Source organism: Acomys minous, assembly GCF_964271855.1.
Source record: "Acomys minous genome assembly, chromosome: 20".
Classification (NCBI taxonomy): Eukaryota; Metazoa; Chordata; class Mammalia; order Rodentia; family Muridae; genus Acomys; species Acomys minous.
Window position 1 is genome coordinate 7,672,224 of NC_140502.1, and position 27,171 is coordinate 7,699,394.

At 37.6% G+C, this 27,171-nt stretch overlaps 1 protein-coding gene across 1 annotated transcript in view; it reads right to left on the reverse strand.

The window, feature by feature from the left end:
* LOC311590876 (vomeronasal type-2 receptor 116-like) overlaps positions 1-26,631 on the reverse strand; it is a gene marked incomplete at both ends in the record, with an annotated part of 41,751 nt that extends 15,120 nt beyond the window's left edge. The window contains 2 exons of the mRNA XM_084770176.1: positions 25,791-26,223; positions 26,512-26,631. Of these exons, the coding sequence (XP_084626302.1) occupies positions 25,791-26,223; positions 26,512-26,631 (553 nt within the window). The remainder of the gene's footprint in view (positions 1-25,790; positions 26,224-26,511) is intronic.
* Between the last annotated feature and the right edge of the window lie 540 nt (positions 26,632-27,171).

Genomic DNA, 27,171 nt, shown 5'->3' on the forward strand with positions numbered 1-27,171 from the left:
CATGTGACAAGGAGTAGAGGAGGGAGGGGCCATGATCAGTATGTAAAATACATGAATAAATATATTATTTTAAATTGATGTATGCCTGTATGTGTGTGGATGTATGGACCTAAGCAATGCTCTTTTGAATTGAGGTTTTTTATTCTCTTTATGGGAAAAAAATCACTCCTGTCTCTTGCTAGTTATTTCCTACCATCTGAAAAATAAGTATCAAATATAATCCTTCACTTGGAATGATTCACTCATATTTAAATACCATTAGATTTTCATTTGGAAATTGAACCTTTGAGTTATCTTTGTCCATACAAATAGCTCATTTGAAAATACCCTTTATACAGCACAGAAAAAAATGCCATTGGAAATTTCAGTAAAACACATTAGAAAGTTGATACTTGAACTTGTGTGACACAAACACTAACTCTTGCATATTAAATATAAACAACATCAATAACTTGAGCTACCAGAGGTGCCTAGTAGTCTAAAGTGCTTGCTGTGCTTGGAAACAACAGTCAGATATCCACAAAATAAAAGTCTGTAGAGTATCCACATGGTAAAATATGCAATTATAGTTAGTAAAATTACTGAAAGAGAAATGAAGGTAGTAACTGTGATAAAAGTGTAAGAGAATAAACACTTAGACATAAAACAGCTTAAAAAGAAAAAGAAGTCACATATTTCTTAAGGAACTGCACAGATGAGCTACTAGACATACTTGTGAGGAAATCTATAAGAAAATTTAAAAGGCACTTACAGCTTATCCGGAATGTTGCTTAAATAGTCTTTTTCCACAGACCTTTGCACTGCATAAAGGAAGAAAATAAACGCTTCCCTTAACTCTCTGTCCTTTTCTTCATTCTTCATTCTCCAAAAGCACCCAGAAGGAGTGAAACTCGACATGAGAAGTGGAGTGTTCAGAAGCAAGGAGAACAAAATCAAAGTGAACATCTTTGTCCTACTATAAGCCTCGGTGTTGTGGATTGTGAAGTGTCATGCATATCTGCCTAACAAATGGGCACTCGTGTGTTCATATCCTCTTTTATGTTTCTGGACAATGAAAAGTTTACTTGCACATTCATGATTCCTTTTTTCCCTTAGGCCCTTCCTCATTCCTGGAGGAATCTTCCCTGGGACTTGTCATCTGAGGTCCACAGTCCATTTGGTAAACATGAGTTGATAAATATATTTGATAATAGTTCTGTCTGTGGTTTCATGACATCATTCAGGTTTATGGATATTAAAATCCCTGAGCAGACGCTGTTTAGTTAAAGTTTTGTTACAGAACTATCTTATATATCTGCTTATGTGTACACCAATAGAAACTATGTCAGTAGATATTTTTAGATAATGCACAGTGAAATATAAATTATTGATTCAGATTGGGCATATAAAATGGCTAATGACTGCATGGTGAGCATTGTATAACCAAGTCTATATGATGTAAAGGTGGCCAATTGTCTGGGCCATCTGAGAACCTCAGAACATACACACTGTGAAATATGTCACACCAATGGCAAATAAAGAATATCTACCCATAGCCTATGTTTGCAGGTTTAGAGAACCAATAATCAGGTGAAATCCAGAATTTTCTTGAGTCCTGTTATACCAAAAACCATCCAGCTACTCACAAAATAGCAGCTCATGTACACTTCAAATGTTGATTTTTAAAACTTCAACAATATCGAAAGAAACTCATGACCTTTGTGTATCATTTCAAATATTATATGAGACTTATCCCTCAACCAACACTTACATTAAAAGTAATAAACTATGTTAAATAATTGAGTTCTAACACATGATCTCCATCCTAGAGCCTCAGTTCCCACAGATCAATTTAATGTGATAGCCCATTTCTTGTACTTCATCTTTGCTTTTCAGTATTGTTTTATACTCATTTCTATTCAAGTAATATCTGTAAGGAATTCTTGTGCTGAGGATCTTAGAAGCAAATAATAACTGGGAAACAACTGTGGTTTTAATGGTAAATTCTTCCTACACAAATTGGAGAGTAATCTATACTTCGTGGCAGTGTAGAATCTGCATTGCCAGTATAAGCATATACTGATATTTTCTTCCCACTAGCTTCACAAGATGTTCCATCCCTAATTCCTGTAGACCTTTGCACTTCTCAAATAATGCCTGACCTAATTTTTTTGTGTAAAGTGGTGTGTCTGTGTCACACACACACACACACACACACACACACACACACACACACACATATGTACACACACACACACACACCAACAATCACTCCTACACACATAGATACAAGACATACACTGTTAAACTAGAGTCTATGAAAATTCAGAATTTCCTAAGTCTGCATGTTTAGCTTAGCATAATGACCCTCTGTTCCATTCGAAATTCCTGCTAATGATATTGTTATTTTTAACAGGTTGCAGACATATCCATTATTTACATATAGGCCACCATGTGCTTTGCCTCTGAATTCAAATAGGTCTAAGAGAAGTATGGACCCAGTAATTGAATTTATTTAGTTTCATCTTTGCTCTGTGGTTTCAGTCATTTATGAAGTATATACAAGTTAATTTTAAACATCTTTCTGTTTTATCATTTAGGTAAAAATAACATTCTATATATTTAAAATATAGGAAATAATATATTTTCCAGAGGGTCCCAGAAACCTACAAGTAGAACATTATGATAGGCAGAATTGGTGCCAGGGGTCCCGATCAAACTAAGGCACCAGCCAAGGACAATACAGGCGGTAAACCTTAAACCACTACCCAGATCTAGCCAATGGACAGAACATTCTCCACAGTAGAGTGGAGAGTGGGATATTACTTTCTCACATACTTTGGTGCCTCACCTTTGACTATGTCCCCTGGAGGGGGAGACCTGGTGGCACTCAGAGGAAGGACAGCAGGTTACCAAGAAGAGACTTGATACCCTATGAACATATACAGGGGGAGGTAATCCCCCCAGGAACAGTCATAGGGGAGTGGAATAAGGGGAAAAGAGGAGGGAGGGAAGAATGGGAGGATACAAGGGATGGGATAACCATTGAGATGTAACAAGAATAAATTTATAAAGGAAAAAAAGAATGTAGGGATAAAAAAATATATTTAATTTTATTTAAGTAATTCATTCAGATTACATCTCAGTTGTTATTCCATCCTTTGTATCTTCCCATTCCTTCCTCCCTCACTCTTTCACCATGTTCTTTCCCACTAGGCATGGGACAGAAGGGAACTTCCTCACCTACTATTTCAATATGGCCTATCAGGTCTCATCTGGATAGCCTACTTACCTTTCCTCTGTGTGCCACCAGGCCTCCCCACCAAGAAGTGCTCAAACAGAGGGCACCAGAGTTCATGTCAGAGTCCGTTCCTCTCTCCACACAACTGGGGAGAATGTGCCTTCCATGGGCTAGATCTGAATAGGGAGCCTATGTTTATCGCCTGCATGCTCTTTGCTTGGTACAGCACTTTGAGAAGACCCCACTAGGTCTCAATCTCCCATCCTTGATGGTCTCCTTGTAAGGTTTCTAGGCCCTTTGGGTCCTAATATTTCCCTATTCTCCGAGGCCCCTATCACCTGGGGTCAAAATAGGAATTCTCAGCATCTGTCCCAATCTCCTGCTGATTGAAGACTCTCAGAGGACATCCCTGTGGGGCTAGTGTCCAGTTACGAGTGTGTATAGACAATGTGTATCTTTCTGGGTCTGGGTTAACTCACTCAGGATGAGCATTTCAAGTTCCATGCACTTACAGGCAAATTTCTAGATTTCCTAGTTTTTAATACCTGAGTAGTATTCCACAGTGTAAATGTACCACAGTCTCTTCATCCATTTTTCAACTGAGGGACATCAAGGGTGTTTCCAGAATTTGGTATTACAAAGAAGACTTCTACGAACAAGGTTAAGCAAATATCCTTGTGTGGTGGAGGATATTTCGGGTGTGTTCTGAGGAGTGGAATAGCTAGGTCTTGAGGCAGCCCTATTCCCAGTTTTATGAGAACGTGCCAGATTGGTCAGATGGATTTTCAAAGAGGTTGTACAAGTTTGCACTCCCACAAGCAATGAAGGAATATTCTCCTTTCTCCACATGCTCAGCAACATGTGCTGTCACCTGAGTTTTTGATCTTAGCCATTCTGATAGATGTAACATGGAATGTCAGAGTCATTTTGAGTTTCATTTCTCTGATGACTAAAGACACTGAGCATTTCTTTAACTGTTTCTTATGAATTCTATATTCATCTGTTGAGAATTCTCTTTAGCTCTGTACCCCATGACTGGACTCAATTATTTTGTTTGGTGGTATTTAGTGTCTTGAGGCCTTTATATATTTTAGATATTAGACCTTTGTCAGATGTAGAGTAGGTGAAGAATGTTTCCCAATCTGTAGACTCTTGCTTTTTTCTATTGACAGCATCTTCTGCCTTATAGAAGCTTCTCAACTTCACAAGGTCCCATTTATTAATTGTTGACCTTAAGTCCTGAGCTATTGAGTCTCTGTTCAGGAAGTCATCTCCTGTGCCAATGGGTTCAAGGCTCTTCACCAATTTTCTTCTAAACAATTTAGTGTATCTGGTTTTATGTTGAGATCTTTATTCCACCTGGACTTGAGTATTGTGCATGATTGTAAATATGAGTCTAATTGCATATTTCTTCATGTAGACATCCAGTTAGAACAGCTCCATTTGTTGAAGATACTATCCTTTTTTCATTGAATAGATTTCACTTCCTTGTCAAAAAGCAAGTGACAATATGTGTGTGGATTCATTTCTGAGTCTTTGATTCTATTCTATTGATCAACCAGCTTATAGTTATCCTAAGACTATACTGTTTTAATTACTGTGGCTATATAGTACAGCTTGAGATCAGGTATACAGATTCCTCCAGAGGATCTTTTATTGTACAGAATTCTTTTAGCTATTCTGGGTTTTCTTAATATGAATTTGAGAATTGTTCTCTACATGTCTTTAAATTTTGTGTAGGTATTTTGATAGGGATTGCACTTAATCTGTAAATTGCTTTTGGTAAGATGGTCATGTTTAGTATGTTTATTCTCCCCATCCTTGAGTTAATTTTATATCCAACCACATTGCTGAAGGTGTTTATTAGCTGGAGGAGTTCTCTGATGGAATTTTGGAGGTCACTTATGTACACTATCATATCATCTGCAAACAGTGATAATTTGGCTTCCTCCTGTCCAATGTAGGTTCCCCTTGATCTCCTTGTGTTGTCTTATTGCTCTACTAAAACATCAAGTACTATTTTGAAGAGATGCTGAGAGAGTGGGCAGCTTTGTCTAGACCCTGATTTTAGTGGAATTTCCTTGAGTTTCTCACTATTTTAATTTACACTGGCTATTGGCTTGTTGTATGTATCTTATATGATGTTTATGTATGTGTCTTGTATCCCTGATACTCCAGGTCGTTACATTTTAATGGATGTTGAATTTTGAGAAATGCTTTCTTGGCATAAGGAGATGATCATGTGGGTTTTTTTTTAATTTTGTTTATGTGGTGCATAACATTGATGGATTTCCATATATTGAACCGTTTCTGCATGTCTGGGATGAAGCCTACAGGGTCATGGTGAGTGATACCTTTCATGTGTTTGTTCTTGGATTTGGTTTGTGAATATTTTATTGAGTACTTTTATGTCACTGTTCTTAAGAAAATTTGGTCTGAAATGTTTTTTCACTGTTGGGTTTTTCTGAGATTCAGGTCTTAGTATGACTGTGACATCATAGAATAAGTATGGTAATGTTTCTATTTTGTGGAGTAATTTGAAGAGTATTGGTAATAAGTATTCTTTGAAGGTCTTTAGAATTCTGCACTGAAACCATCTGACCCTGGGCAAGTTTGTTTGTTGGTTTGTTTTGGGAGATTTATGATAACTGCTACTATTTCTGTAGGAGAAATAGGACTATTTAATTTGTTGATCTTATACTGACTCAAACTTTGATGGTTTCCATCAAGAAAATGCCCATTTCCCTCAGTTTTTCAAATTTTGTGGACTATAAGCTTTTGAAATAGGACCTAATAACTCTTTGTATTTCTTCATTGTCTGTTATTTTATTTCCCCTTTCATTTCTGATTTTATTGATTTGGATATTGTGTCTCTGCTTCTTATTAGTTTGCCAAACAGTTCATTAATCCAGTTGATGGACTCAAAGAACCAGCTCCTGCTTAGGTTGATTCTTGAATTCTTCTGTCTGTTTGTAATATATTGATTTCAGCCATGAGTTTAATTATTTCCAGCCATTTACTCCCCTTGGGTGTTTCTGCTTCTTTTTTCATAGGGCTTCTAGATATATCTTTAAGTTGCCTATATGAAATGTTTCTAGTCTCTTTATGAAGTCTCTTGGTGTTATGAATTTTCCTTTTATCACTGCTTTCAATGTATCCCACAAATTTGGATATGCTGTACCTTCATTTTTATTGAATTTTTAAAAGTCCTTAATTTCTTTTTTTTTTTTTCACTGCTCCAGTTGTTGTGTAGGGAGTTTTTCAGTTTCCGGGTGTGTAGACTTTTGCTTTTCTGTTGTTATTGAAGTCCAGCTTTAGATCACAGTGATTGGACATGATACAAGGTATTATTTCAGTCTTCCTGTATCCTTTGAGGCTCACTTTGTGTTCTACTATATGGTCAATTTTGGAGAAGGTTCTGTGAGGTGCTGAGAGGAAGGTATAATTTTTTGGTTTGGGTGAAAATTCTGTAGATATCTGTTAGGTCGATTTGATTCAAGACATTGGTTAGCCTTATTATTTCTCAGTTTAGTTTCTGTTTCATTGACCTATCCATTGGTGAAAGTGCGGTGTTGAAGACTCCCACTACTAATGTGTTCAGATCAATGTGTGACTTAAGCATTGTTAATATTTCTTACAATGTTGGGAATAAAAAGAAGAAAGAAAAAACACCAAATGAGGATGCCTTTGAACTGTGTGTACAGATGCTCAGAACTGTGATGTCATCATGGTTGAATTTTTCCTTAGTGAGTATGAAATTTTATTCCTTATCTCTTTTGATTAATTTCAATTGAAAGTCTAATTTATTATATATTAAAATGGCTACACCAGCTTGATTCTTGTGTCTGTTGGCTTAGAATACTTTTTTCTAGTATTCTAGGTAATGTTTGACCCTGAGGTAATGTTTTTCAGTGTGGGTGAGATGTGTTTCTTGAATGCAAAAGAATAGTGCGTCTTGTTCATGCTTCCATTCTGTTAGTCTATGTCTTTTCATTGGAGAATTGACACTATTGATGTTGAGAGATGTGAATGACCAGTGACTATTAAGTCCCGGGACTTGGATGTTGGTTGCAGTAGAGTGTTTGTGTGGTTGTTTTGCTACAGTGAAGTTATCTATTTCCTGTGTTATCTTGGTTGTAGTTTCTCATTTTGTGTTCGAGTGTTCTCCAACTTCTATAGAGCCAGATTTGTGAATCGGTACTGTTTGAATTTGTTTTTGCCATGGAATATCTTGTTTTCTCCACCAATAGTTATTGAAAGTTTCACTGGGTATAGTACTCTGGCCTGGCATCTGTGGTCTTTTACAGTTTGTAGGACCTCTGCCCAGGCTCTTCTGTCTTTTATGTTCTCTACAGGGAAGTTTGATGTAATTCTGATAGGTTTGCCATTTGGACTTTTTCCTTTGCTGCCAAGGAAATTTTTCATTGTTCTATACATTTGTGTTTTGATTATTTAGTGATTGGATTAATATATTTTTGGTCTATTCCATTTGGTGCTATGTAGGACTCTTTTATGTTTATATGCATCTCTTTTATAAGATGAGAATATTTTCTTCTATGAATTTGCTGAAGTTATTTTCTGGCCCTGAAGCAGGGACTCTTCTTTTTTCCTCAATTCCTAGATCCTTAGATTTCATCATTTCATGGTTTCCTTGAATTTTTCAATGGTTGGTGTCAGGAATTTTGGGGACATAATATTTTCTTTGATGGTTGCATCTAATTCTTCTGTTGTAACTTTTGCACCTAAGATTCTTTACTCCATCTTTTGAATTTTGTTAGAGAAGCTTATCTCTGCATTTCCTGTTTTCTTAAATAATTTCTTTTATTCCAAGCTTTCTTCTGCCTGTGCTTTTATCATTGTTTCTATTTTCATTTTCAAGTCTTGAACAGTTTTATTGATTTTCATCATCTGATTGTTCACATTTCCTGAATTTCTTCTAGTGATTTCTTCATTCCACTCTATAGGTTTCTGTCATGGCCTCTCTAAGGTCCTCAATCTGGTTGTCCACATCTTCCTGTATTTGTTTAGGGATTTTGTTTGTTTCCTCCATTATCATCTTCATTACTTAGGATTTGACGTCATTTCTTCTGCTTCAGTCATGTTTGAAGTCCCAGGGTTTATGTATTGGGATAATTGTGTTCTGGATATGTCATGTTGTTTTAGGTTTTGTTGTGTGTTTTTATGCTGGTCTTTAGCTGTCTTGCTCTTTCTGATGTTAGGATGTAGTTTTGGTGTCCTTCACTGGTCATTGAGAGTAGTGCATTGGTGAGTGTCTATAGAGCTAGACCCCTCACCTGTGGGGATAAGGGTATCCTTCAGTGACTTGGTTTCAGCTCCAAAGGACTTTGCCTCACACACTGGGTTCCCCACTGGGCCAATACAGGCTGGTGATGGTATTCTGCAACTCAAGGTTCAGTCTGAGATAATGAAGGTAATATCTGCTTTTGGCTGGATATGGAGATCTTCCACTTGGCCACAGGGGACCTAGGACCTCCGATTAGTATTTCACAGAGTGCAGAGTGGGTAGCTGTCTTAGGCTTCTGCCAATTCTTTCTTGGGCCTGCCTCTTCTTGCTCCAGTCCTGGCCATGGGACTTGGATTTAATCTGCCACAGAGTGTGGAAGCTGTCCATTGACCTGAACTTCTTTCTGCCCATTCATTCTCCAGCCAAGGGACCTAGATTCAGTTCAACAGAGAGAGTGGGAGCCATGCCCTAGCAGAGAATCTCTCCACAGCCATTTGGCCCCTATGTGGGCTCTTGGTCCTCTTTGAACTGGCAGGGTGATCTGAAGTCAGATCTATCCCATATACACACACTGTGATCCCCTCTGGGCTAGCTGAAACTACCGTTAGCGTGTAACCCACAGTTTAGTCAGAGAGAGTGTAGATACCACCCATGTGTCTGTGCTGGGCTTTAAAGACACAGGACTGCACGTGTGTTGTCTGGGGTCTGATTCACACATTCGACTGGGTTCTCCCTTGGGCCATCAGATCTAAATGCTGGTGTTTCATCACCCACAGTTCATTCCCCAATACACAGTCCAAGATATAGCAGAGCTACAGCTGAGAGTCTCGCATACAGCCAGTCTCCGTAGACTGAGCACCCATCCTCCCTGGACCAGTTGGATGGCCTGAGGCCAGACCCAACTGTGCTCTGCACCACGTCCATATCTCTCACCTAGCACTCGCCAGGTCTTGTGGTCTCTAGCTCCCATCCTATCTCTAGGCTCCATCCGGCTGCTCAGACACAGTGCATAGTTGGCACTGCCATCTTTGATCAACCCAAGAGATAATACATTTAATGAAACTTTTAAGATTCTAAAAATGTATTACAAATAGCAAATGAATATGTAGATATGAAGATGAAAATCAAAAAATGTTGGATGTTATTTTTCCTTCATATCATCATCTGTTGTGAGCCATTAAATTTGATTTCATATATTGTTTATTCTGAGTAATGCTGAAATAAACACGGCAGACAAATGTCTATATTCAGTGCTAACTTATGAAAACACAAATTGTTCCATGAGAGGTTTAATGGAGCAAAACTTACTCCTACATTAGCTAAATAAAGTAGCTGTGTCCTGCTTACCACATTGGAGCCCTCAGTTTCAACTCACCCTAAGAATTTCCTTCCTCTCATTAACCTATTTGTCATTGTTATTTTCTATAATTTATTTAGATTATATCCCAAATGTTGTGTCTTCACTTGTACCTTCCTGCTCACCATCCTGCTTTCACCCTATTCCCTTCCCCTAGACCTGTGACTCAAGGATACCTCCTTTATACACCATAAGATCACAACTTATCAGGTCTCATCGAGATAACCCACTTCCTCGTCTGCTGAGTGGCACCATGCCTCCCTAACAAGGGGAAGTGCTCAAATTAGGAGCACCAGACTTCATGTCAGAGGCAGTCCCCACTATCACCATAACCATGGAGAATGAGCTGTCCATTGGCTATATCTGAAAAGATGGACTAGATTTCCTACATGCATTGACCTTGGTTGGTACAGCAGTTTCTGCAACTCCCCACTCCCTCATCTGCAAGCCTTGACAGTCTTCTTGTGTGTTCCTAGAACCTCTGGATCCTCTATCTCTACATTCTTCATTACCACTCTCACTTGGAGTTCAGTAGAGAGTTGCAGCATCTGGAACAATCACCTGTGAGTGGGCATTCTCAGAGGAAATCCATGTTGGACTAATATCCTTTTATAAGTGAATATATACCATGCGTATCCTCTGAGTCTGGGTTACCTCACTCAACGTGATAATTTGTAGTTACACCCACTTGCTTGCAAATTTGAAGATTCCCTTTCTTTTTTAATAACTGAGTAGTATTTCATTTTATAAATGTACCAGTTTCTTTTTCCATTCTTTGAATGAAGGACAGCTAGGGAGTTTCAATATTCTGACTATTATGATTAAGGCTGCCATCAACATAGTTGAGCAATTTTCCTTCTTGTGTGGTGGACCATCTTTTGGATATTTGCCAAGAAGTGTCCTAGGTGGGTCTTGAGTTAGCATTACTCCTAATTTTCTGAGAAACTGCCACATTGATTTCTAAAGTGGATGCACAAGTTTGCACTCCCACATGTTCTTCCTCTTTCTACACATCCTCAGCACCATTTACTGTCACTTGAATTTTTGAACTTAGCCATTCTGATGAGTAAAAGATGGAATCTCAAAGCCATTTTGATTTGCATTTCTCTGATGACTAAGGAGGTTGAGGATTTCTTTAAGTGTTTCTCAGCCATTCAATATTCCTCTGTTGAGAATCTCTTTTTAGATCTGAACCTCATTTCTTAATTTTTTTGCTTTTATTGGTGGTGCTGAATTCTTTGCAAATCTTGGATATTATTTGTCAGGTGTAGGATTGGTGGCAAACTTTTCCTAGGATGTAGGCTCTTGTTTTCTTCTGTTGACAATGCCCTTTGCCTTAAAGAAGATTTACAGATTCATGATGTCCCATTTATTAATTGTGACCTGTTTGTGGCATCAACAGGAATTTTTCCACTGTGACAATAGATTAAGGCACTTTCACAATTTTTCTTCTGACAGATTTAGTGTGTCTGCTTTTAATGTTGAGGTTTTTAATACACTGGGCCTTTAGTTTTGTACAAGGTGATAAATATGGACCTTTTTGCATTTTTTAATGTGTAGACAGGCAGTAAGAGCAGCACCATTTGTTGAAGACCCTATGTATTTTCCATGCTATGGTTTTTGCTTCTCTGTAAAATCTCAAGTGTCCATAGGTGTGAGGATTGATTTCAGGGTCTTTGATTTGATTCTATTGATGAACCAGCATGTTTCTATTCCAGTACCATGCTGTTTTTATTACTGTTGTTGTATAGCATAGACTGTGGATGGGTGGGGAGATATGAGATCAGATCCACATTCTCACATCCCACTGGGCCCACTGACTCTGATGTTATTACTGTGTGACTCACACATCTGTCAGAGAGGGAGGGGGAGGGCGCAGGTGAGGCAAGCACATTCGACTGCTTTGGGCTTTGGATTTTGTGCCTGTATGGTTGCCAGAACCTGGAACTTTCTGTGGACTCATGGGTGGGTGTGAGATCAGATCCACCTGTTTTCCTGAGATTGCTCTAGGGGAGAATCTCTGGAGTCCGGCGGTTTACCATGCACAGTTCAGTCCCAGATACCAAGTCCATACTATAGAGCACAGCTGCAGATCATCAGAGCTGGTACACATCCAGACTCTGGGGACTGGGCATGTGCTATCCGTGGGCCAGTTGGAAGACCAGAGGCCAGACCCACCTCTGCTCTGTATTTTGTCGATCCATTTCACCTAAGACACTTCAGGACTTGTGGGTCCGCAGGCTCCATTTTGCAGTGCTCGGGACACCATCTTGGATCTTCCTGAAAAGCAGCTTGCTTATGCAGACTCTTTAAAATATTATCCTACAATCTTTCAAAGACTACATGTTTTCAGTTTTATATGACAATTTGTGTATACATGTTTGGTTGTTTTTGTTTGTGTGTGTTTCTTTTTTGCTTGTTTGTTTTTTGTTTTGTTTTCTTTTTTGAGATATGGTTTCTCAGTGTAGCCTGGGCTGACCTGGACTCACTTTATAGACCGGGATGGACTCAAACTCTCAGAGATCCACCTGCCTTTGCCACCCGAGTACTGAGATTAAAGCTGTGTTCCACCACGTCCGGCAGTGTGTGAATTTTCTTGTCTTGTTTTGTACACAGGTGAGTTAAGGTAACATGAAAGCCAGAAGATGACATCTTATTCTTTGGAGCTATTGTAACATAGTGTTGATTACATAAATTTTTCAGGGCTGAGCAATGAATCATGCCTTATTAAAGAGCTAGGTATGTTATTAACTGCTAAGGCTAAGACACAAAGCCATCTTCCTTAGTATTCTTTATGTTTGTCAAACCATCACGCTTCTAAGTTTAACTCTTCGACTTCCTTGTATAACGTCAATATTCCCTTACCTTCCCCTTGTAAGGAAGAAAATTGGTTTACTTCCATATGCAAACATGAGTTCACACTCCCACAAACTTTCTCAAATTTTTAATCTCCATTCCACTGGCATCAAGTTCATTCACCCAGAGATTATAAAGTTTGGTTATAGTTTGAATGTTTTTATTCTAAAGAAGAAAAGAACATTTGCACTCAGCACTATGCCCCAAGAGTTATAAATTGTGAAATAAGTATCAGGGCAAGATATATGGAAAATATAGAACTCTAGTAGCCATCATACTGCTATGCAACATCATTACAGGAAACAGTGAGCAACATCCTAAGAAGAGCCAGATCATGCTCTGCAGCCCAATATTTGGTGGTTTTGTACCAACTTCATATTTCTCAGTTAGATTTCATTTACCAGTCAGACTACCTGGCACAAGCCAAGAATCAGTCTCTGGACAGAGCCAACCCCTGACATTATTAATGATACTCTGCTGTGCTTGTAGACTGAAGCCTAACTGTGTTGTCCTCTGAGAGGTTCTGCTAAACACAGGTTGAAAACCAATGCTGAGAACCACAGCCAAACATTCCATGATAATAGGGAGTCTTGAGGAACAGTGGGAGGAAGGAGAAATGGACTTGAAGTGACAGGAGCTCCACAAAAAGACCAAAAGTGCCAGCCATCCAGGGCACAAAGAGGGTTCCTGAGACTGAGGAAACAACCAAGGACAATGAATGAACTGGACATATGCCAAATACACGTATGTAGAGGATGGACAGATCAGGCTTCATGTGGCTCCTCTAGGAAGAAGTACAGGGGCTGTTACTGACATGGATTGTGATGCCAGAGTTTTGATCACTAATCTGAGGCATAACGAAGAAAGGATGGAGAAAGGCAGGAAGGGTAGGAATAGAAGGAGAGTAAGGGTGGTATCTGCAATCAGGTTAAAAGTTGAATAAATCAAATAATTTAACACAAAATATTCATGCTATACAACCTTACGAATATGATTTCTCCCTGATCTTTTGAAGAGAATTTTTGTCTGGCCTTAATAAAATGATGTAGCACTTGGGAACAAAGATGCATCCCAGCATGCCTGCACAGGAAGACAAGATGGAAAAAATCTCCACAGCCACCATGACCTTGCCCTTGGTGCTGTGGTAGACAGGGAGGAAAGTGATCCACACAGTGCAAAACACCAGCATGCTGAAGGTCAAGAACTTGGCTTCATTGAATGTGTCAGGCAGGTTCCTGGCCAAGAAAGCCAAAATGAAGCTTCCCAGGGCCAGGAAGCCTAAGTATCCTAGGACACAGTAAAATGCTATAACAGAACCCTTGTGGCAGACAATAATAATCTGGCCATGCTCAGAGTGTGCATCAGTATTAACAGAGGGAGGAGAAGCTCCTAGCCAGATTGAACAGAGAATAATTTGGATGAGTGTACAGAGAGGAATGATGTAGTTAAGAGTTCCTGAAACCAGAATGTACCTCATCTTTCGTGCAGGAGCTGTGACTTTGAAAGCCAGAACCACTGTGATTGTTTTGGACAACACAGTGGAAATAGCCACAGTGAAAACAATTCCAAATGTGATTTGCTGCAGGATGCAGGAGACTGAGTTTGGACGGCCAATGAAGAGCAAGGAACAGAGGAAACAGAACATGAGTGACACGAGTAAGATGTAGCTGAGAGCACGGTTATTGGCCTTCACAATGGCTGTGTCATTGTGCTTCAAAAATACCCCAAGAACCAGAGCTGTGAGGGCAGAGAAGCCCAAGGCCATTAAGGCCAGAGCCATCCCCAAGGGGTCTTCATAGCTCAGAAAGATCACAGCTTTGTGGATGCAGTGATTCTGCTCTGTGTTGGCATACTGGTCCTCAGGACACTTCACACATTGATCCATGTCTAATGAGAAAGGACAGATTCGTTAGTACAGCTTCAGCAGTTTATTGACAAGACATTTCAATAACTCTATTGGAAAAGCTTTGCAATACCTTCATTTTATTGCTGATAATATAATTGAAGGAAATTGTTATATAACAATGCTTCTATTTAGTAATTCTTATTATTTTTATAGAGAAAAACAATCCAAAGTTTGTCTATTTAACAGTGTTGATGATTTACCATGTCCTTAGAAAGCAGATTGTGTACATCATTCTGGATGCTATCATGAAATGGCTGTGTCTGGCAAATTCACAAAATCTAAATGCACTAAACACAGTGTAACTGAGTGTCTTTTAAAACCTCCGTTCCCATGCACTCGGTGCCTCCTGACTTCACTGACTGTTCATTTAATGCTTTATGAGAGATGGAGACTGAGTTCTGCTTGGGGAAGAAAAGTGACAGCTTTTCTATTTCCCAGCCCAAACATAATGTTATCTAAGGAACAGGAAAAGAAATCATTAGGGGTGTGTGTGTGTGTGTGTGTGCATGCACAAACACACTCATGTGTGTATTTATATTTGGGTGTCCAAATAAATGTAAAAGATATGCTCATACATGGTAATCATTTGTTAGAAATAGGAATGTGAGTGTGAGAAGTAAATTTTCCTGGTATATAAATGCAATTTAAAGGTTTGAAATTTGGAAGAAATAAAAAATAATGATTAATGTGTCCTTTTTTATGTTCTAACCTGGTTGTATGGACAAAGAGTCCCTGAGCCTTGATCATGAGAAGCACTAAATCTATCACTGAAGAGAGAAACCTCTCTACAGACTGAGCACCACAGAGCCCTTCATCTTGACTCCACCTTCATGGGAAGCATTCAGCATCTTCCTGCTACCCTCATTTCAATCTCTATGGGACTCAAACTCTGTGAATAGACTCTGAGGTAAATTTTACATCAATAAGCAGCATGGAAGAAATAAAACAAATCCCACATACAAAAGTGGCCCAGATTTTTTTCAAGACAGGATTTCTCTGTGTAGCCTTGGCTGTTCTGGAACCACTTTATAGACCAGGCTGGTCTCAAACTCACCATGATCCACCTGCCTCTGCCTCCCAAGTTCTGGGATTAAAGGCATGTGCCACCACACCCAAATTTTTTTTATGTGGAACAAACTACTTCACTCATAATATGCTCTTTTGAAATGACAATGGTAGGCAATTTCATTGGAATTGTGCTGATTCATTAGATAGTTGCACAGAGTTAAGATGTGCTTCCTGGTTTTTAAGTCTTTTTATGTAGAACAATTGATTGATGGTCAATTGTAACTAGCTGTTTTGCCTGAAGTGATGGAAAGTTAGCTGAACTATGAAGAGAATGTCCTGTTCTTACAGAAAATCTGAGTTCAGTGCCCAGAACTCATATGAGGTGTTTCACAATTGCCTGAAAATTAACTATAGAGGTATTAGTTGTCTCTCACCTTCATCTGCCCTTACGTACAAACACACTCACAATGCACATGAACACCTATAAAGAGTATTAATCTTTTTCTATTTATTGATTTAATTACCTTAGTTCTTATTCATTTTAACATTGAAAACGATTTTATTACAGATTGTTTAATCATTATGGATGTTATTTGAGTGCATACATGTCAGAAGGCATTTCTAAGAGTTCTTTGCCTCCTCTCAGTATATGAGTCCTGGGGGTGAACTCCAGCTATCAGTCTTAGTGGCAAATGATTTAAATGTAGAGCCATATTATTGGCCAGAAATGTATTTTAAGAACTTAAATTTTATTGCATAGTATCACAGGCAAATGTTGGAAAAACCATTCATTGTCCATTTGCATTTAGCCAAGCATAAATAGATAATCATTATACTAAACGGCCTCTGTAGCTTGCAATAAATTTTTAATGTTTGTATAAATTACTTTCATTATAAAACTGTTCTAATCTATTATTTCATGAAATTATTAATTGAGTGTCATTTATAAAATGTTTGATATATAAGACTTGTTATATTTTGTACACCATGTGTAAACAATTATCTTCACCTTCCTAGAAACAATTCACATCACACATTTGAAAATGGGTAAGGGAATAACAATTGAGATGTAATCAGAATAAATTACAATTAGGGGGAAAGAAAATGAGCCTCTATGAATCACACAAATTTTGTCTTATACTCAGCCATTTCCGATTATTTTACAAGTAATTATTTTATCACTACTCTAATTTATCTACGGATAAAGACTTGTTTTCTAGGACCTCCATTACACAGTCCATGAGATCTGGTGCGGTATTCTGTCCTCTGTTGGATCCTGTACATATAAGGGTACATAAACATATGTAGGGACACATACATACATGGAAAAAGAATAAATTTACATTTTGAGCATTCACGACTGGAATCTTTTATGCATGTAGTTATAGGGGAAATTAATAAACAGAACAGATCTCATGCACTATGTGCTCACACTGCACTTTGATTTTATTTCTTTGAGAAAATATAATGTGACAGAAAATGAATGAAAATGTAAAACTAGGCAAAAGGGTTTTTGTTGTGGTCGTGGTGGTGGTTAAGACATTGTTAATGTTGGTATTCCTGTGACTGCTAATGGAGAAAATGGTATATTATATTTTTGTAGTTGCATTTTAGACTCCTTCAGCATGCCTTTGTTGATGGAGAGGATTATCAATGTAAAGTTTATCACAGCAGTAAACACTCACTTGTTCCATTAGAAATTTCATTTTCTGGGCAGTGGATACAAATAAAACAGCAAAGAGACATTCCCTCCTGCCTGAATTTTCTGAATCCAGGACCACAATCAGCACTGCATACAGAGGGCACCATCTGAGGAAATAGGATACATATTGAGTTTTATCTACTCCAGCCATAACTATATTACATTAGCATGTTGAGATATCAATAAGCTTATTTTATATACAAACACTGAGGAACGACATGTCACTTGGTACTTTGTATAATGGCAAGTGTATGAATATATTAAAACAAGTTGATGAAAAGTTGAGCTCTTTGCAAAATTTTAGACATTATGGAAACGGAAGTTTAGAGTACTTTGTGCAAACACTACAGAGATGCCACCTGGTCTTCTTGTTGATTTTCATCAAGCTGACACAAAGTACAGTAAAAACATAAAGAACATGGAATGAACCTTACTTGAGAAATTTTCTCTATCAGAATAACCTTCTTTCTAACGCTAATGCATTTTATTATTTGGTAGTCATTGTAGGCATGCCCAGTCTACTAAAGATAATGCTGTTGCTAGGCAAGCATGTGTGAGAAATGACACAGAGCAAAGCAATAAGCAGTGTTCTCTCAAGGGCCTGTGCTTTAATTTCAGTCTCCAAGTTCCGTCCTTTTCTTCCCTTGCTTATAACACATGATCCAATACAAGCTTTCTTCCTCACCATGTTCATGGCCAAAATTTAAACAAAGCAACGACTTTGCAAGAAATGATGAAAGCACATTTAAACAGGGGAAATATCTCCTCAAGTCTTAAATAACAAACACATCTTCCAATAAATTAAGACTGCAAATCTTCACAAACTTAATTTAAAGAAAAACACGTTTGAAAGGACAATCCTAGTGACAAAGTGCTGAGTTGATATGTAAGAAGCTGTAATGTGATGTGTTTCCTGAAGTGAGAAGACCTTAAGGAGCCTATAAATACTGTGGGAACCCGAGTAAAAGATAGTTTGTTTGATGTTAATTGAAGGGTTTCTCAGGTTAAAGAAAGGTATGTTTTTATTACACTAAACTTTATGATGGGGCTCAGTAAGAAGCATTAGAAATCTGCTGATAGGGATACCAAGAAGACACTTGATACCCTATGCGCATGTTCCCTCTCACTTACAGTCCTAAGGGAGAGGAGGAGGAGGGAAAAAGGAGGGAAGGAGGAACAGGAGGATACAAGGGATGGGATAACAATTGAGATGGAATATGAATAAATTAATAAATATGTTATAAAAAGGAAATTTGCTGAGTGTTGCATGCTCTTTTGAATCGTTCATTCAGTATTAAGGTGTATGTGAAAACCACATTGTCACTGGTACACAGATTCATCTCATGTTCTCCACATACACACTTAACTAGAACGCTTCCCTTTGCTGTGGTGGTTGTGAAACAGGGTCTCACTCTGTAGCATTGGGATACCTCAATTCCCTATCTAAAACAGGGAACATTACTTTCTCTCTTTTTTACTTGTTCTATTAATTTATTCATATTACATCTAAATTGTTATCCCATCCCTTGTATCCTCCCAATCCTCCATCCCTTCCACTTTCACTTTAGTCCCATCCCCTATGTCTGTGAGTGAGGGGGACCTACTCTCCCTATATATGATCATAGGGTATCAAGTCTCTTCTTGATATCCTGGTATCTTTCGTCTGAGTGCCACCAGGCCTCCCCATCAAAGGGATGTGGTCAAATATGGGGCAACAGAGTTCATGTGAAAGTCAGTCCTTGCTCCTCGCTCAACTGTGGAGAATGTGCTGTCCATTGTCTAGATCTGGGTAGGAGTTTGATGATTACTGCACATATTGTCCTTGCTTGGTGCGATAGTTTGCACAGAACCCTTGGGCCCAGATCCATCCATCATAATGTTTTTCTTGTAGGTCTCTAGGACCCTCTGGATTCTTCTATTTCCCCGTTCTCCAATACTTCTCTTACCTAGAGTCCCAAGAGGATGTCTTCACATCTATCCCGTTTTCCTGGTAAGTGAAGACTTTCATGGGACATGCCCCTTGGGTTAGTGTCCAGTTATAAATGAGTATATATGCCTTTAGTCCTCAGGGAAATGCAAATCAAAACACCTCTGAGAATCCATCTTACACCCATCACAATGGCTAAGATCAAAAATTCTAGTGATATCACATTCTGGTGAGGATGTAGAGAAACAGAAACACTTCTTTATTGCTTGTGGGAATGCAAACTTAAACAACGTCTTTGGAAATCTATCTCAAAAAAATGGGAATAGGGCTTCTTTAAGCCCCAGCAATTCCACTCATTGGAATATACGTAGAAGATGCTCTAGCACACAACAAGGGCATATGCTCAACCATGTTCACAGCAGCCTTCTTCATAATAGCCAGAACCTGGAAAAAGCCTAAGGGTTTCTACGTAGAAGAATGGATAAAGAAACTGTGGCACATCTACACTACTCTGCTATTAAAAAGAAGGAATTCTTGAAATTTGTGGACGAATGGATTTAACTAGAAACTATCATACTGAATGGCTTAATCCAGAAACAGAAAGACTCAACTGGTATATATTCACTTATAATTGGACACATTCTCTCTTTTTAAAATATATTTTCACAATTGTTTTGGTACATGGTAAAAATTTCTTTATTTAAGTAATTCATTCAGATTAAATCTCATTTTTATTCCCTCATTTGTATCTTCCAATTACCCATCCCTCCCACTTTCATCCCAATCCCCTCCCTGAGGTTTGTGACAGAAAGGGACCCTCTCCTCCACTATAAGATCACAGCCTCTCATTTCTCTTCCTGGGAGCTTGTTAACTTTTCCTCTGAACATTAACAAGTCTCCCCACCAAGAAAAAGTGGTTAAGTAGGGGTCACCAGAGTTCATGTCTGAGTCAGTCCCTGCTATCCACACAATTGTGGAGAAAGTGGTATCCATTGGCTAGATCTGGATAGGGGGTCTATGCTGACTACATGCATTGTCCTTTGTTGGTACAGTATTTTTAGCTGACCCACCTGGGTCCAGATCTGCCAGCCTTAACTGTCTCCTTGTAGGTTTCTAGGATCCTCTGGGTCCTTCTATTTCCCCATTCATCCTTACCTCTCTCACATATGGTACCAGTAAGAAGTCCCAGTATCTATCCCAATCTCCAGCTAGGCACTTGTTAATATTTTAATGACCATTTTGAAAAAGAGTGGAGACAGTGCATATTGCTGCCAAATTTCTATTCAATTTTTTAAGGCATGGTCTCTGTCACACTGCCATCCTTGGATTAGCTATCTAGGCCAAACTGGTCACCTATCAACAGAGAATTTTCTAAATCTGCCTATAAACTGTTTGGATTAACACATGCACCACACATACCTGGCTTCATTCTTATTTTAATTGAATTTTTATGTTTTTCTCTGCATCTAGTACAATGCTTTCAGTCTGCCATAAAAATCCTATTCTATCAAGATATTACCTGTTCTTTGTATTCCAACATGGTTTTTTTACACTGAATAGATGATGGATTTCTTTATAATGCATTTATGAATATTTTTGTATAATCATATAATTCCATCTTAGAGTGTATTAACATGATTTATCACATTTAACTTATCTGCATTTTGGAATCACGATTGCATTTATTGAATGAAATACACTTGGGTATAGCGAACAGACATTCTGGTGTGTTGTTGAATTGCCTTGATATGTGTATACGTCAGAATTATTCCATCCATGTCCATCAAAGTGAATGGTTATATGGATTTTGTTCGTTTGTTTTTTTGTTTGATTGTTTCACTTCATAATGATGTATCACCTACATTTTTATAGAAGGATTTCATTCTGGTCAAAAATATCATTTTTTCCAATGGAAGTAACAAAAAAAGTTTTGGGGTGTTTTTGTTGTTTTACTGAACCAATCTTGTTGTCTATGGATTTTTATTAGAGAATGTGAACATTAAAAATAAATTATTACTGTAGATTATTTGGTGAATATTATCTAGTGTTGATATTGTAGTACTTGATAGTTTTGTAATAGTTGCTTTTCTCAGGAGCTTAGTGCTTTCTATGTGTTCCTTTGATCCTTGCATTCATCATGTAAAGTGGTTCAACTAGCATCTTTCATGGTAATTTTTCAGTGCTTCTAAATTCCTGTGATTGTGTCTATTATTGAACTCTGTTCTGTATCCTTCTATTATGAGGAATAACTTTTCTGTTTATAGTTACTGTGGCTGGCTGTTAAATGTTTGAAATATATCACTCTTACTCTCCTCCTGTAAAAATTTCCATGGTGACATTGACTGATATACAGATAGGAACTTGCTATGACACAGTCTTCTGTACTGCAGCCTTCAAGTGTATGTCTTTCTTACAATATAATTTTTATGTTAAATATGGCAAGGGTTGTTCATTTACTGATTTTCAACCTTTGCTATGTAAATGACTGTTGTATCTAGATGGGAACACATCTCACTTGAAATTTATGATTACGTTATACTGGATGTAGTGTTGATGAGTTGAGTGTTTCCATCTTTTCCTCTTGTGATCTGGACTGAAATTCTGATCTTCTGATCAGAAATCCTCAAGTCTCCTATATTTTGAATCTTAGTATTGTTTTATTTTTTTATAGTCTAATTTTTCTAATACTTATGAATAATATTCAAGCTTTGCCATCCTGTCTTTATCTTGAACTATTGTCTTGCTGAGACTATTTACGTAGATTTTTATTTCATTTATTTGATTTTCCTGTACATATTTTCTGTTTGAGTATTTTTATTATTTTGTACTTTCCTGAAATTTCTTTTTCTCATGCTTTTTCAGTGACTTATTTTATGGTAGTTCTTGTGATCCCTCTTATCCTTTCTGAGGAAAATTATGTCTCTTCACTTATCATAGAGCATTCTCATAGTCACTCTTTGAATTATGTATTTAGCATATCATTGAACATACTCTCATTTAAGACTATGACTGTAACATTTTGAGCTAGGTAGATTTGATATCATCATTTTTATGTTTGTTTGCTTCTGCATGTGTCCTGATATGCATATTTGGAAGCAGAGCAATGGTTCTATATTTTTTTTAGTATTGAGTATTATTCAGGTGCAGGTTTTTGTAATGCCCAATCAAGCTGTGTTTGGAACACACATGAGAAATCACTGCTGCCATCGAGTGTGTGTGTATCTCAGTAGCTAAACTTCAGATCCTGTGTTCCTCTGCATAACAATGATTCCCCTCATCACTCTGAGACGGACTATTAACTGCAAATGCCAGAGTACATGTGCAACCTGAATTTCAGGACTTAACATCTTTAAAATTTAAACAACTTGGTGGTTCCATAGTTCGAATAGAATACTTCAATAACAACCACATCAGAATTCATACCTAGAACATGCCCTGGAACTATGATGGAAATTTTTTTCACAAATTTATGCACAGCAGAAATGTATTACTACCAAATACCTCCAAATACAGAAAGGGAAAGCAGATACTGCTTCATTAGTTTAAATGAACAACACAACAATTAAGAGGACCAAGCAAGGATACTGTAGTGAACAGTTTCTATACATGGTATAATTTAGAGCTGAGGCATGGACAAACTGTGAATAACAATTGATTTCCTGCACCCATTTTGCATATCTAAGCTGGCTCACATTTCCATAAATATGCATCACCCTTCTAATGTCGATATATACCACATACGCCAGGGTTGCATGGGCATGTATCCAGACAGAAAATCCATAACATATAAAAAGGAAAGAAAATACAAAGTAATAATTAATAGAACATTTAATATTTATCAAAAATTATAAATTTATGATTAGAAGGGTTGACAATTTAGAGACTCTGTGTCAGAGGCTTGAGCAAACCTATAAAATAAAACTGTTGCCTTCTCTTCAATCACTTCCCCCGATGGGGTACCTTATCATCTCACAAAAGAAGAGAATGCAGGCAGTCCTTATGATACTTGATAGGCTTGGGTCAGTGAGTAAGGGAGAAGGGTTCCACTCTCTGAGGACTACAGAGCGGGCATAGGGGAAAAGAGGAGAAAGGGTTGCCTGGAAGGACATGAGGGAGGGGGCTAAGGCTGGAATGTAAAATGAATTAAATAAAAAATTTAAATTAAAACTAAAAGAAATGGTGAGTTTCATTTCTAATGCCTTTGGATTTTTAATTTACTGCATCATTACACTTAGCCTCAGATAATTTAATTTTTTTATCACAGATTCATAATAAGTGAGGAAATCACTATATGGCAATAAGAATGGTACCATGAGTCTATTGCTCACTTTACTGGAAATATTATAAATGAGTGGTCAAAAGTTGTTTCATATTCATCTTAAAAAACAAAACCACAGTTCTTTGATAGTAAAATACAGTGTAACTATTGCATGAACTCCTCAAAGGACTAACAAAAGGTCACATAAGAAATAGTGAAAATAAGAAACGTAACATAGGAGACTAGAAGTAGGTTCCTTATGGGACAATTTATTTCATTTCACTAATGTTTAAAAAAGCATAAATGGACCAACTAAACACACAGTGTTTACTGGTATGGAATGGAAATCAGTACAGTTCTTTCAACCCACCTGTCGACTTCCTGTGGCCCACTCTAGCATGTCTTCAGATAAACGCAGCTGTTGACCAGTTTGAAATTCTAGGCTAAATTTTCCTATCTTCACCTTAAGTTCAAAATCATGTGGGAGATTCCAAATGTAGAAAATGTCATACTCTTTCTGAACTTTTTCTTTCTTGTTCATGGTCACATTGTCTCCATTAGGGCTAGTGAAGTGGGTCTTTCTCATCAAGGAGTGCATCTGAAAAACAGACAGTTTAATACACTAAATATGCCCTTCCTTGTTGGGAGAAAATGTCTAATGATTGTATCTGAAAAGCAATTTTATTGAAGGGATCAGGTAGAAATTTTCAATGAAATCAATATGATATATTAATTTGTCATAATGTTTGAAAAATTTTAGTTCTCTGAAAGTAAATTAAGAAACACAACATTAGAAAAGCACATATACATCAAACATAGATATGCAACACACACACAACACACACACATGCATCTGCACAAAGAGAGACCCATATCTACATAGAGATACTCACATAATATAGCCACATATTTGTTTACACACACAATAACATACATGTCCAGACACACATCAGATCATACAGGCACAGACAGACATATACACCACACAGACACACAACTACAGACATATACCAAACACATACATAGACACACACATGCACAGACAAATACACAAAGGGAGACATAATGAGATACAAATATTCACACAGAGAGACATTGACACAAAAACACATTTATGCTCACAATATCAAGGAGATACAGACAAAAATACACACACAGAGCAAGAGATATATACATATGTGCAATCCAATATACAGAAACACAGTACACACAGACACATGCACTGACAAATACAATCAGAAACATTCACATAACCAGAAACAAACACACATGGGCATTGAAACACATACAACTTATGCTCACTTCAACAAAAAGACAAATAGTCAGATGGACAGAAACACAAAAGCACATAAACACATACGCACAAGTGCACACACATTTGTGCACACACATAAACTGAGATATATACACAGGCCCACAGAAACACACATAGAAACACAAATACAGTCAGAAAAGTGAGTGTCTGGTGTGTGTGTGTGTGTGTAATAAACTGATTCGCATAACTCTTTCTGTGTAATTACACTAAGCCTTTGAGGAAGGTGAACAGAGACTACATTTGGGGAGAATCAATTGAGAAAACAATCCCCTGAACTTATTACCTCAATTTTCAGAATTAATGAACAAATAGTCATCTCTTCATCATGGTAACAATTAATTAGAAGACACTATCTCTCCGGTATTATAACAGGAATGATTATATTCAGTTGCTCTGTTACAGAGTCACTTATTTTCACTGATAAATGGTGTCTTTCATTCCAAGACCTGTGTATTAAATTCTATACAATGCTCTAGATTCATTGTGACAGCATAAAAACATTTAGAAACCTAAGTTTTGGGGAAACAGTCCTAGTTGGCTCAGTTAATCATCTGAGAGACTCTGAAAAACTATGACATTGATAATATCATGTATAATCCACTAGAAGAAACCCTACCTTTGAGCAGCTATCATCACGTTTTTTCTCATTGTCAATTGGCTGATTTTCTACCTGTTGAAGAAGCAACTCACGAAAGACATGGGCCAAAACATATGCAGCATTGTATATGTTGTAAATGCTATCACTGAGGGCCATGTCAAAAGTCTGTGCCATTAGCCATTCAGATGAGGCATTGGATGAGCAGTTCGTCATTGTCTTACAGTTAGATCCTGAGGCTTCACAGTTAAAGTTCATCCAGCCCTGGCTTGCCAGATATTTATCTGAGTATTTGAGAGGGTTCAATGTCTGGACAAAATTTTTGAAACCTGAAATCTTACCATGGTGGTATTCAAAAGTAAGAGTCCCATGGAATGGGTCAAGTGTGAGATCTCTCTTACTTGTAGGAACATCCCACTGTGAGGTGGTGATCCATGTTCTTTGTATACCTAGAGATTTCCACATTGTAAAGGCCACAGCAAGATTACTGTCTGTGTCACCATAAAGGATAACAACATCTGTGGATGATGTCATGATTTGGTTATAATACATGTCAGCTTTTGACATGTATACTTCCATGTTCTCTGAGATCATGTTCACAAAGGCAAAGCAGACTATATTCTTTTCCATTACTCTTTTCAAATCTGAGAGAAATTGTGTACCCTGTTCATTGTCAGAGATGGCCAGCCCTACCCAGTTGCAGTTTAAATAAAGTAAGAAGGCAATGAGGGCCATGGCAAGAGATGTATCCTCATGGGCCATCTGATAAATATAGAAAAATTGTACACGGTCATTCAGGAGAGGATGGAAAGGCCCATAAGTAAGATGGAGGACCTAGGACACAAGGAACAGCATGAGGTAGCATGTACTTTTAAGAACTTGTAAACACATTTTATCTGTAAAAAGTTCTAGAAATCTCCCTTACCTGTTACTTCTCCTCTTATCCCCATTTCACGCAGAGAAATTCCAGATCCCCAACAAGTATCTGAATAACACCATTGTACTACCAGACTGACATAAGGACAGTAAGACCAGTCTCCTCTTTACACCCTTTTGTGCATCTTATCAAAGGCACCAATGAAGACACAATTTCATTACATTTTAACCACACAAATATCTCACCTGCTGAGGTTCACGGCTGTACATGAAGGTGTGATATAGTACAGATGTTTCCCAGTTTGGTCCTGTAAGAAGTACTGTACAACCGACACCTTTGGTACAGTCATAATTAGGATGAGTCATGTCAGTTTGTAGTAAAATATCAAGGAGATATTCTACTAGTGACTCATTTAGAAAATTTGGTACTTGAAATACTAAAGACATATTTGGTAGAAGATGAGAGTTTCTATTTATTTCATCCAAGGAAAAAGCCAAAACCAAGGGAAACAGGCTTTCAGATGGTGCTCTGTAAAATGGTACAATATTTATTATGTACAGAAGTATACACATAATCATTGGCATTCAATACAATGACTATCCTGTACTTGAAGATATTGTCTTTATCCCTATGTTTGGGACAAGTATCCCATGTAATAAGGTTTACAAATATAAAAATATGGAATCTTATAACACCTATAAAATTTCATGTGAGTTCATCTACACAAAACATGCATATTCCATGGAAAGCTTTTTCATCTGTGGTTGTTGAGTACTTGCTCAGAAGGTAAAGATGAGGCCACAGGTTTTGACCAACCTGTGAACCTGATCATGCATTCATTTATTAATTATACAGAAATGTGAAAATTACACATGATGTTTGAGCCTCTGAGTTTCTGGTATTTC